The sequence below is a fragment of the Hyperolius riggenbachi genome, chromosome 1 (genome assembly GCF_040937935.1).
Source record: "Hyperolius riggenbachi isolate aHypRig1 chromosome 1, aHypRig1.pri, whole genome shotgun sequence".
Taxonomy (NCBI): domain Eukaryota; kingdom Metazoa; phylum Chordata; class Amphibia; order Anura; family Hyperoliidae; genus Hyperolius; species Hyperolius riggenbachi.
In genome coordinates, this window is record NC_090646.1 from 273,609,489 (window position 1) to 273,622,096 (window position 12,608).

The following is a 12,608-nucleotide window of genomic DNA, read 5'->3' on the forward strand; positions in this document are numbered from 1 at the left end:
ACATTTTACCTGTACAGTATGGAGTCAGCTTTGCGCGATGCTGTGCACAATCGCGCATGCACTCCCATGTGTGCTCACACCTAGGGACTGATTGATTGGTGGATAAGAATAGATGTTCCCGAAGCTACTGCTGCCGCAAAAAGCAGTGATCAGTAATTGCAGTGTATGTTTACAGAACCTGTGTGCAATTGTGCATGCTCCCGTGCGCCCCCTATCACTTCCAGCTCTCACAAGTTTGGTGACTGGGAACATGTGTTCTCAGAGCAATTCAGAGTACCCCATGAATGAATGATCACTGCTGTGACCAATAGCGCTGATCATTTAGTAAATCCTTAGAACAAAGCACCAGCTACTACTAATATTCAGGAATTGGTTGGTGAATGGGAACGTGTTGCTCATGCCAATGAAATTGCTTTTTTAGAGAATAATTACTGCTGCAGCCAATAGCAGTGATCATTCTTATAAACGTTACATAAGTATTTACTAAGTTTTTATATCAGTAGCTCATTTGCCGCAGAACACTGTCATTCTGTGTTTTTAGGAGACTCTGACGTGACAAGATCTGCTGTGATGAAGTATCCCCATGGTCACTGCAACAAGTGGGATATTAGTGGGAACCACAGATATGACGCCACTAGATCATCTCCAGCAATTTTTAACAGAAACATTCTTACAATATGTTGTTAAGCAGACTAATATCTTTGTTCAATACTTTTTAGCTGCCAACCCCACTGCCTATTTAACATCAAGATAGAAACCAACTACAGTACCTAAGCTAAAAGCTTTTTCTCTGCCTCACTTTTAATATGTGTGTAACAAGAAAACCTCAACTACGGCTTTACTGGTCTAAAGACTCCATCCGCTTTGTGCCGATTTATCAGACAATGACCCAAGCTCGATATGAACAGCTGCTGAGGTTTTTGCATTTTAATAATAATGCAAATACCCTTCCCTGACCCATCCTATGACCGTCTTTTAAAATTAATTCCTCTTTAGAAGCACCTCAACAAAAAAATTGGTGAAATATACATGCCCAGGCGAGAAATTGTAGTGCATGAGCCCCGTCTGCCCATTCATGGCAGGCTAAGCAAAAAGCAATATATTCCTACAAAATGTGCCAGGTATGGGGTGAGGCTGTCAAAGCTATGTGACAGCGACACGGTATTCACCTATTCCTTTAAGATATATGAAGGAAAAGGCAGCTTGCTGGAGCCTGCTGGGGGGCCCATTTTACATGGGGACCAGCGGAAAAATAGTTGTGGACCTGGTTAATCCACTTTTACATAAAGGGTACTTCTTGTATGTAGACAGCTTTTACAGTAGTGTGTCATTTACTAAGTGTCTTTATGCACCTGCGGTACTGTGAGGCCAAACCAGAAAGGCCTGCCATCACAGTTGAGTATAAAACTAGACTTCTTTTGTCTCAGCTGCACTGTAAAGGTGACAAGGAGGATAATACATTTATGGGCCCTGTCACCAAAAAACTATTTCAAGACAAACTAAACTGAACGTTGAAAACCATGTGATTTTTAAAATTGTGGTTAAAAAGGAGCTGTTAGGTATAGGGTCTCAGAGGAAAAAAAACACATATATCAGTAGCTAAATATTGGCTGTACTTACATCACATATGCATTTCACTGTCCACGTTTGGATTTCACAGAATTTTTATATAGGATTTGCAGAGATTGATGCTCCTGACAGCTCATGGCAGGTTCCATGTTTGACTGTCTTGTATGAAGCCAATTGTGATGTAATATCCTCCCTTACCCTGCTTCCTGATTGATGATTCTTTAGCCCTCCCAAGTTCCAGCCCTCAGACACTCCCACCAGTCTTTGGTCTAACGGGGCATATTGTCTGTCACTCTGATTCGAATCGGATCATTGACAAGATCCGGATCTTTGAACCGAATCTTTGAATCATTTGCAGCAGAGTGACAGAAGCAACAGTTCCTGTTTCTTCCAGACATCCACTGTGAACCGAATCTCCGATGATTTGACTCACAAAAAAAGATCCAGATCAAAGATCCTAATGGTTCATGATCCAGACAACACTACTGTGCAGTAAATATTAATTAGCCATGTGGCTAGGAACAATAGCGGACTGGTGCAGTATACTCTAACGGAACATGTGCACTGTGAACAGCACATTGATTTTTCAGCGCTGTGAGTTGGGCTGGAAGTTACAAGCTGCTGTAACATGAGCCTGTAACTTCCCACTGTGAAAGCAGCCTTAGGGTGGGATAGGAAAATGAAGGGGTGGACCAAGGGAGTGCAGTAGGGAGAAGAAGCAGCCACAGCATGCTCTGCAGTATCTGTTATGCGGCCTGTCGGCCTCCTTAGGAGTTTGATGGTTGCTGAATAGCAATCCTCTTTATTCCCAAAGTAAGAGCTTTTTAACTTCAGTATTGCCTTTTTGGCTTCCTTCTAAACTGTTTAACACAGGAGATTAGAGGTTTAAATTGGCTTTTGCAGCCTGACAGTTACTCTTTAAATTTGGGAACACTTCAGCCAAACCACCCAAGTCTCCATGTTACCAAATATCACTAATTGAATAGCTCTGGGTGTCTACTTTTGAAAATGGTGCCTTTTTTTTTTCTCTACTCTAGTAGCGACTTTTAGTTATTGAAATCCATAAGAAGAAGAAAGTGCACATGACAGGAAAAAATATACCTGTATTGCAAAATAAAATATTTTCACCATTCATTGCACTTGCAACATGCTGCAATTGAATTGGGATAAAAAAATATAAATAGACAGACAAGATATGGGGTCTTTATCTATGGTTGCACTACCTACTTCATCCTCCAGTGCAATTCAGGCGCAATTTAAATGTAGCTGAATTGCAGCGGTTGTAATTCCATGCGTGTCAAGTGCTAAAAAGCGGTGGTGTTGCCCAGCAGCGGAGGACTGTGTCTGAGTGTGGCTGTGCTCAGATGTGATTCCATAGGGAGGGTCTCCTGTACAGTGCTGGTACAGAGCACTAGCAAGCACCCAGCCGGGGGTGGAGAGCAGCTGAAAGGCGGTGAATTTACTTCCTGTCACCTGTCCATCTATAAGAGGACTTATTGTTGAAACAATGACATCGCAAAAATGTCAGAAATGCTCTAATCCATAAAGGGGAAACTAGGTCTAGAAGCGAAGTGGTTAAAGGACACCTTAACTGAGAGGGATAGAGACGAACCAATATTTATTTCCTTTTAAACAATGCTTATTGTTAAGCTGCCCTGATGATATTCTGCCTCTAATTCCTTTAGCCATAGACCTTGGAAAGCATGCAGATTAGATGTTTCTGGATTAGCCTCATACTTGTTTCAGGTGTGGGATCCAGATACTACTGCAGCCATAAAGGTCAGCACAACGCCAGGTAACTGGTATTGCTTAAAGGACAACTGAAGTGAGAAGACTATGGAGGCTGGCATGTATATTTTTTAAACAATACCAGTTGCCTGGTAGCCCTACTGGTCTGTTTGACTGCAGAAGTGTCTGAATAACACCAGAAACATGCATGCAGCTAATCTGTCTGATCTGACAGTAATGTCAAACACCTGATCTGCTGCATGCTTGTTCAGGGTCTATGGCTGAAAGTATTAGAGGCAGAGGGGCAGCGTGACAACCAGGCAACTGGTATTGCTTAAATGGAAATAAACATGGCAGCCTCCGTATACCTCTCTCTTCAGTTGTCCTTTAAAGAGAACCTGAACTGAAAATTAAAAGTCGAAATAAACATAAACACATCATACTTACTAACTGTGTAGTCTACTCATTAATCTCTTTCTCCTCTTCTGTGTCCTGTTTGTCCACTGTGATCAATGGAATTCCCCATCCTCCATTTTGAAAATGGCCATAACCCCATAACAGCTTCTTGGTCAGCACACTGTTAAACTGTAATACCACTCACTTGAGCCATATGGAGACATGGACATTACCTTGCACATTCAGTTGTAACTGACAGCAACTGGTATATTTCAGTTCTGACAACATTTTGTCAACTGGAAGGGATCACTGTAAGAAGAAAATGGTGACCTGAGAGGAGCTGATGGTAAGTTAAGTACAGTTGTGTTCAAAATTGAGTATTTTGGCCAGTTTGACATTGATTTTGATCATTTCAGTCATCTTGTTTACAATTAAATCAAAGAGGCACTTGTAAGTCAGACAAATATAACAACATTTATAATGAAATAACCACAAATGTCTTTTCTGTGCTCATATCATTATCAGTTTTATTCAACCCCAAGTGACATTCATTCTTAGTACTTAGTACAACATCCTTTTCCAGTTATTACAGCTTTTAAACGTGAAGCATAGCTTGACACAAGTGTCTTGCAGCGATCTACGGGTATCTTAGCCCATTCTTCATGGGCAAAAGCCTCCAGTTCCGTCACATTCTTAGGCTTGCACGCTGCAACTGCTTTCTTTAAGTCCCACCAGAGTTTCTCAATCGGATTTAAGTCTGGTGACTGCGATGGCCACTCCAAAATGTTCCAGCCTTTAATCTGCAACCATGCTCTAGTGGACTTGGAGGTATGTTTGGAATCCTTGTCCTGTTGAAAGTTCCAACGTCTTCCAAGCTTTAGGTTTGTGACGGACTGCATCACATTTTCATCCAATATCTCCTGGTACAGAAGAGAATTCATGGTACCTTGCACACGCTGAAGCTTCCCTGTACCTGCAGAAGTAAAACAGGCCCAAAGCATGATTGACCCCCCGGTATGTTTAACCCCGATGGCGGTATGAAAAATTCCGCCAGGGGGCAGCGCAGCAGTTGTGTTTTTTTTTTTTTTTTAAATAATGTAGCGAGCCCAGGGCTCGCTACATGATAGCCGCTGCTCAGCGGCGTCCCCCCGCCCGCTTCGATCGCCTTCGGCGATCTCCGATCAGGAAATCCCGTTCAAAGAACGGGATTTCCTGGAGGGCTTCCCCTGTCGCCATGGCGACGGGGCGGGATGACGTCACCGACGTCGGGACGTCATTGGGAGTCCCGAACTACCCCTCGGCGCTGCCTGGCACTGATTGGCCAGGCAGCGCACGGGGTCTGGGGGGGCCCGCGCGCCGCAACAGATAGCGGCGATCAGGCGGGGGCCGGCGGCGATCAGAGTGCTGGCGCAGCTAGCAAAGTGCTAGCTGCGTCCAGCAAAAAAAAAAATTATGAAAATCGGCCCAGCAGGGCCTGAGCGGCACCCTCCGGCGGCTTACACCGTGTCCAGCACGGGGTTACCGCTAAGGAGGTTAACACCCCCCCCCCCCCTTGGTATGTTTAACATCTTTGCAATCTTAGCCATTGCCCTTCCTGTGAGAAATCACCTCGTCTTCCTGGACCATTCTCTTGACTTCACTATGTTTGAAAAAACACCAGTAAATGACTAGAAGGAGCTGAGTATCACAGTCATTTTAAATCTGCCTAATTTGGGCTTATTATGCTTGATTGCTGCTTGTTAACATCCACAGGTGTTTTCAATACCTGATCGAAAACACTTGAATGAACCTCTGTTCTTAAGAGTGGTAGTCTTTAAAGCGGAGCTGTTAGGTATAGGGTCTCAGAGAAAATAAACACATATATCAGTAGCTAAATACTGGCTGTACTTACATTACATATGCATTTCACTGTCCACGTTTGGATTTCACAGAATTTGTATATAGTATATGCAGAGAATGATGTTCCTGACAGCTCATGGCAGGTTCCATGTTTGTCTGTCTCCTATGAAGCCAAATGTGTCGTGATGTCCTGCCTGCTTCCTGATCACAGAAAAGCTTGTACTGAATAACACTAGTGTGCAGTGAATATTAATTAGCCATGTGGCTAGGAACAATAGCGGACTCCTGCAGTGTACTCTGCCCGGAGATTTATCAGTGCTGTGCGCTGGACTGAGTTACAAGCTGCTGAAACTTGATCCTGTAACTTCTCATTAGCAGCCGAGGGGAGGGCCCCAGAATGCTTTGCAGTATGGTATGCGGCTTGCGTCCTCTTAAGAGCTTGGGTCTAACAGCTTTGCTGATAAGCACACATCAAATGTAAGAGAGATTTTTAACTACAGTATTGCCTTTTTGGCTTCCTTCTAAACTGTTTAACACAGGAGAATAGAGGTTTAAATTAGCTTCTGCAGCCTGACAGTTACTCTTTAAGGGGTTGAATAATTGTGTCAATGAAGAAATCACAAAAAAAAAATGTAATACTGTATTACAAAAACAATTGATGTCATTTTAGTTGAATTTGGTTCTTTAAAAGGTCCTTGTAAGATTTCATTCTGAACACAATTACAAATGTACTCTAAATTCCCTAAAATCCTTTACGGTGTGGTGAAATTTTTTGCAACTTTAACAGATTTTGCAACCGGTTGCACTTATTTATAGGTATAGCTATCAGAAAGTGCAACCTAACCATTGACTTTAACCTATCCGTATCAGAAAATGCAACCCAACCAAACCCTATTCTCACACAGAACCCTCCCCTCCCTCAACTAATAACCCCCCCCCCCCCCTGGAGGGAACAATCCCCCCTCTTGCTCAACTAATAACCCCCCCTGGAGGGAACAATCCCCCTTCTTGCTCAACTAATAACCCCCCCCCCTGAAGGGAACAATCCCCCCTCTTGCTCAACTAATAACCCCCCTGGAGGGAACAATCCCCCTTCTAGCTCAATGGGTTCTGTGGTTGCAAAAAATTACAGGCGTGTTAACAGAGAGGAGCCACGCCTACACAGTCATACACTGTCCTCTATGGCAAGTTGCAAAATATGATGGGTAGCAGAATTTTTCACTACACCGGCATTGGGGGTTGAATAATTTTGAACACAACTGTATGTAATATTCATTTGCAGCTGCATAATGTGTTTATTTTAAATCATTTTACTCAGTTCAGGTTCCCTTTTAAAAGGAAGTAAATGTGGCAGCCTCCGTATCCTTCTCAAATCGAGTGTCCTTTAACCACCTTAGCGGTATGGACGAGCTCAGCTCGTCCATCACCGCCGGTGGCTGCCGCTCAGGCCCTGCTGGGCCGATTTGCTCGCTGTAAAAAGCAGCACACGCAGCCGGCACTTTGCCAGCCGCGTGTGCTGCCCGATCGCCGCTGCAGCGCGGCGATCCGCCGCGTGCAGCGGCGAAAGAGGGTCCCCCCAGCCGCCCGAGCCCTGCGCAGCCGGAACAAACAGTTCCGGCCAGCGCTGAGGGCTGGATCGGAGGCGGCTGACGTCAGGACGTCGGCTGACGTCCATGACGTCACTCCGCTCGTCGCCATGGCGACGAGCAAAACGAAACAAGGAAGGCCGCTCATTGCGGCCTTCCTTGTTACTGCGGATCGCCGGAGGCGATCAGAAATATGGATTAGGAGCGCCCTCTAGTGGGCTTTCATGCAGCCAACTTTCAGTTGGCTGCATGAAATCGTTTTTTTTTTATTAAAAAAAAACCCTCCCGCAGCTGCCCTGGCGATCTTAATAGAACGCCAGGGTGGTTAATTCCTCATATGATCTTTATACAGTGGCTTGCAAAAGTATTCGGCCCCCTTGAAGTTTTCCACATTGCTGCCACAAACCTGAATCAATTTTATTGGAATTCCACGTGAAAGACCAATACAAAGTGGCAGTGCTGTGGAGTCGGTACAAAAAATCTTCCGACTCCTCCGTTTATGAAACCACGACTCAGACTCCAACTCCGGGTAACCAACATGGCCCCGACTCCTCGACTCCGACTCCTCAGTCTAATATTTAACAGGGGTGTGGATTTTGTACGAAAGTCACTCGACTCAGACTCCTCAGTTTATGAAACCACGACTCTGACTCCAACTCCGACTCCGGGTGCTCAAAATTGCCCCGACTCCTCGACGCCACAGCTTTGCAAAGTGGTGTACACGTGAGAAGTGGAATGAAAATCATACAACATTCCAAACATTTTTTACAAATAAATAACTAAACAAAGTGGGGTGTGTGTAATTATTTAGCCCCCTGAGTCAATACTTTGTAGAACCACCTTTTGCTGCAATTACAGCTGCCAGTCTTTTAGGGTATGTCTCTACCAGCTTTGCACATCTAGAGACTGAAATCCTTGCCCATTCTTCTTTGCAAAACAGCTCCAGCTCAGTCAGATTAGATGGACAGCGTTTGTGAACAGCAGTTTTCAGATCTTGCCACAGATTCTCGATTGGATTTAGATCTGGACTTTGACTGGGCCATTCTAACACATGGATATGTTTTATTTTAAACATTTCCATTGTTGCCCTGGCTTTATGTTTAGGGTCGTTGTCCTGCTGGAAGGTGAACCTCCGCCCCAGTCTCAAGTCTTTTGCATACTCCAAGAGGTTTTCTTCCAAAATTGCCCTGTATTTAGCTCCATCCATCTTCCCATCAACTTTGACTAGCTTCCCTGTCCCTGCTGAAGAGAAGCAACCCCAGAGCATGATGCTGCCACCACCGTATTTGACAGTGGGGATGGTGTGTTCAGAGTGATGTGCAGTGTTAGTTTTCTGCCACACATAGCGTTTTGCATTTTGGCCAAAATGTTCCATTTTGGTCTCATCTGACCAGAGCACCTTCTTCCACATGTTTGCTGTGTCCCCCACATGGCTTGTGGCAAACTGCAAACGGGACTTCTTATGCTCTTCTGTTAATGGCTTTCTTCTTCCATAAGAGCCAACTTTGTGCAGTGCACGACTAATAGTTGTCCTATGGACAGATTCCCCCACCTGAGCTGTAGATCTCTGCAGCTCGTCCAGAGTCACCATGGGCCTCTTGACTGCATTTCTGACAAGCGCTCTCCTGTTCGGCCTGTGAGTTTAGGTGGACGGCCTTGTCTTGGTAGGTTTACAGTTGTGCCATACTCCTTCCATTTCTTAATGATCGTTTGAACGTTTGAACAGTGCTCCGTGGGATGTTGAAGGCTTTGGAAATCTTTTTGTAGCCTAAGCCTGCTTTAAATTTCTCAATAAATTTATCCCTGACCTGTCTGGTGTGTTCTTTGGACTTCATGGTCTTGTTGCTCCCAATATTCTCTACTACTAATTCTACACAGATGAATAAAAAACCTGCATATTCCCGTCTGCCGCTGTTCAGCACTTTGTAAGCGGACAGGGTCAGGAGGAGTTCACTGCCTTGCGAGTCACATTGCTTTTTACGTGACTCCAATGCGTCACATTGCTTTTTATGACTCCAATGCTTCTTCTATCCAAACCAGAAGAAGGAAGTATCGGAGTCACGTGAAGTGCAAGGTGACACGCACAGCAGTGAACTCCTCCTGATCCTGTCCACTTGTTCGGACACTGAACAGTGGTAGTCTGGAGTATTCGGGTGTTCGAATTCACTACACCTAATTCAAACACCAGCATTAGTATTAAATAAGCAACAGTTGTTGGTTTTTTTCTTTTGATAAGTAACAAACCTGATGCTCAGAAACTTTAGATTTTCTCATTGTGTGACGTTAACCGTGACACTATTCTATTTATACAGACGTACACTGTATTGTATCATTGTGTATTTTTATTACTCTTCACAGGCACTTACAAATAACCCTAAAATTGAAGTTACTGATGGGAGGTATGCCTTCAAGCCAAAGTATAACTTGAAAGACAAGAAAGCTCTTCTGAGGCTCCTAGACAAGCATGATCAGAGAGGACTAGGGGGCATCTTACTAGAAGACATCGAAGAAGGACTTCCCAATGCTCAAAAGGCAATTAAGGTATCTGCTTGTTTAACCACTCTGTCATTTATAAAACTGCAAAATATAGAAATATAAACGATAAAACAGAAAATACACTTTATTGTAATACAACTGGACTACTAGGGCAGGCACATTACAGCTAAAGTACAGTTTAATTGTAGTGGTGCGATGAGGTTGTAACTTTACAGTTGCAAGGGTGTTTGTTGGAGTGATACAGGTAAGGCGGTTCCTGGATGTTAATCCTCTTATAGGTAGCTGAAAATTGCACCATTTTTCTGACTGGCATTGAAGTAGTGCTTGAAAATATCAGTTGGCAGTGGCACACATGGCACAGTGCTAACTCTGCATGTATTCAACATTCAAATCCATACAAGAATAGCAATACATTGGGGAAGTTCTCATACCTCAGGCAGAACGCTAAGCTCAAATGAAACCAGGGTCTCTTAAATGAAAGTACAACATTCTATGCTGTGTGTACTGAGGAAGCTCAAATAGTGTTCTTTGCACGTTCATGCTTGACACTAATGTCCTCAGGAGCGAACTGGACTATAGTGCAGTGTTCTGTATGAACTGGCACCTTGGCAGTCTGCAACACACCCCCTCTCATAGGGCACTGTAAGGAGACAGCTGCCTTCAGATGAGAGCACCAGTCACTGCTAGAGAAACCATTTTATTGCTCTTACTTTGTGGGGATAAATAGGTTCATCTGTCTATTCTATGAATTGAATTCCTGGAATCAATACATTCAGTTTTAGTTTGGGCGTTCTAGCATAAAGACCACTATACTTTATAGGACCACTATCGCAAAAAAATTGTAAAATTTAAAATGTGTAAACATACTAATAAGAAGTATGTTTCATCCAGAGTAAAATGAGCAATACATGACTTTTTCTCCTATGTTGCTGTCACTTACAGTAGGTAGTAGAGATCTGACAGAACCGACAGGATTTGGACTAGTCCATCTCTTCATGGAGGATTCTCAGCAAGAATTTTATTCTTTATAAGGGTACTGCCTGAAAAGGATTAAGGCTAGGTCCACACTAGGCACGGTTGCAGGACGGACATTGCAGTCCGGGATCAGGGGAAGTACCACCAGACCGAAAACTGATCAAAGTGCATCAGTTTTGCATCAGTTTCCGTTCAGTTTTAAACGGACAGAAAACGTCTCTATCCTTAGGAAGGTAGTGGGAGGATTTTTTGGGCCAATAATATAGTTCAGGCTATCCGTTTTCTCATCATTTTTTGTTGCTATTTTGCCTGTGGAGATGGAGATGCGTTTTCTCATTGCTTTTCACTACCCATCCGTGTATCCGTGGTCCGTAAAAATGCAGCAGATCCGGACCTTCCGTTCAGGTTTTTTCTTGGGTGAGGCTGGCTGCTATTTTTAACATTAGTATCCAGGACTCCGTTTTTCATCAGGGCTGAAAAAGGCAGCCACGGATACGTTTCCGGACCTAGTGTGGACTAGGCCTCTTATGCCATGGTGCTGGCCAGCCTCATTGCTCACTGCACACTTCATTGGCAGTTCGACAGAGCAACTGCCATTCACTAAGTACTTTTGGGAAAAAAAAAACCTGAGCATCCCCCATGATGAGATGGGCTAGTCCAAAACCTGTCGGTTCTGTCAGATTTCTACTACCTACTGTAAGTGACAGCAACATAGGAGAAAAGTAATTTATGGCTCATTTTACTCTGGGAGAAACGTACTTTTTATCTGTGTAGGTTTACATGCATTTTACATTTTATGATGTTTGCGACAGTGGTCCTTTAAATAGCAGCTTTTTATTGGATATCTGTTTACTACGGCAAAACAAGAGTTGGTTTATTTCTATCCTTACTTGTTCAGTATCATTGACCAGCTCTACCCAGTAATCTGAAGACCACATGCCAGTCTAGAGAGCATGTACCAGCACTCCATTGGGAGACCTCTTCGCACCAAATGAACTTTCTGCAGCTCCATTGTTATGTTACGCAAGGCATGAGGGTTTGCTGCAGTGTGACTTAAAAATCCTTATGTAGTGTGGGCAAAATGATAGTGGAGTGAAGTCTTAGTCGTTCCCCACTCCTTAAAGGGCAACTGAAGTAAGAAGACTATGGAGGCTGCCATGGTTATTTCCTTTTAAATAATACCAGTTGCCTGGCAGCCCTGCTGGTCTGTTTGGCTGCAGAAGTGTCTGAATAACACCAGAAACAAGCATGCAGCTAATCTGTCAGATCTGACTTTAAAGTCAGAAACACCTGATCTGCTCCATGCTTGTTCAGGGTCTATGGCTGAAAGTATTAGAGGCAGAGAATCGGCAGGGCTGCCAGGCAACTGGTATTGCTTAAAAGGAAATAAATATGGCAGCCTCCATAGCCCTCTCTTTTCATTTGTCCTTTAAAGGGACTCCGAACACCTCTCATGGGCATGCCTTTAAAGGGGAACTGAAGTAAGAGGTATACCGAGGCTGCCATGTTTGTTTCCTTTTAATCAATACCAGTTGCCTGGCAGCCCTGCTGGTCTATTTCTCTGCAGTAGTATCTGAATAACACCAGAAACAGCATGCAGCTAGTCTTGTCAGATCTGACAGATTAGCTGCATACTTACTTGCAATATTTAAGGTCTGGGGAAAGACTAAGATTTCACTCCACTATCATTTTGCACACACTACATAAAGATAAAGATTAGCTGCATGCTTGTGTCTAGTGTTATTCAGACACTTTTGCAGCTTCTCTAACTCAGTTGACTCTTTTACTAAATTAGCCATATGCTTGTTTCAGGGTTTTGACTCGCACTACTTATGCCAGAAGATCAACAGGGCTGCCAGTCAACTGGCATTGTTTACAAGGAAATAAATATGGCAGAAGCCCCCCCATCCCTCTCACCCCGTGCGTTCCCTTTAAGTGAAAAAGTCAGTGCCCAGTTACTTACCTGGGGCTTCTTCCAGCCCCCTCAAGTCTTCTTGGGCCTTCACTGTCACCCCACAT

At 43.9% G+C, this 12,608-nt stretch overlaps 2 protein-coding genes across 2 annotated transcripts in view; one reads left to right on the forward strand and one right to left on the reverse strand.

Moving 5' to 3' along the window:
- Window positions 1-12,608, forward strand: part of GTF2E2 (general transcription factor IIE subunit 2) — a 93,990-nt gene that overhangs the window by 61,229 nt on the left and 20,153 nt on the right. Inside the window, exon 5 of the mRNA XM_068233598.1 lies at window positions 9,477-9,659. Coding sequence (XP_068089699.1) covers window positions 9,477-9,659 — 183 coding nt within the window. The remainder of the gene's footprint in view (window positions 1-9,476; window positions 9,660-12,608) is intronic.
- The window catches only part of SMIM18 (small integral membrane protein 18), a 74,334-nt gene that overhangs the window by 19,613 nt on the left and 42,113 nt on the right, over window positions 1-12,608 (reverse strand). The window lies entirely within an intron of this gene.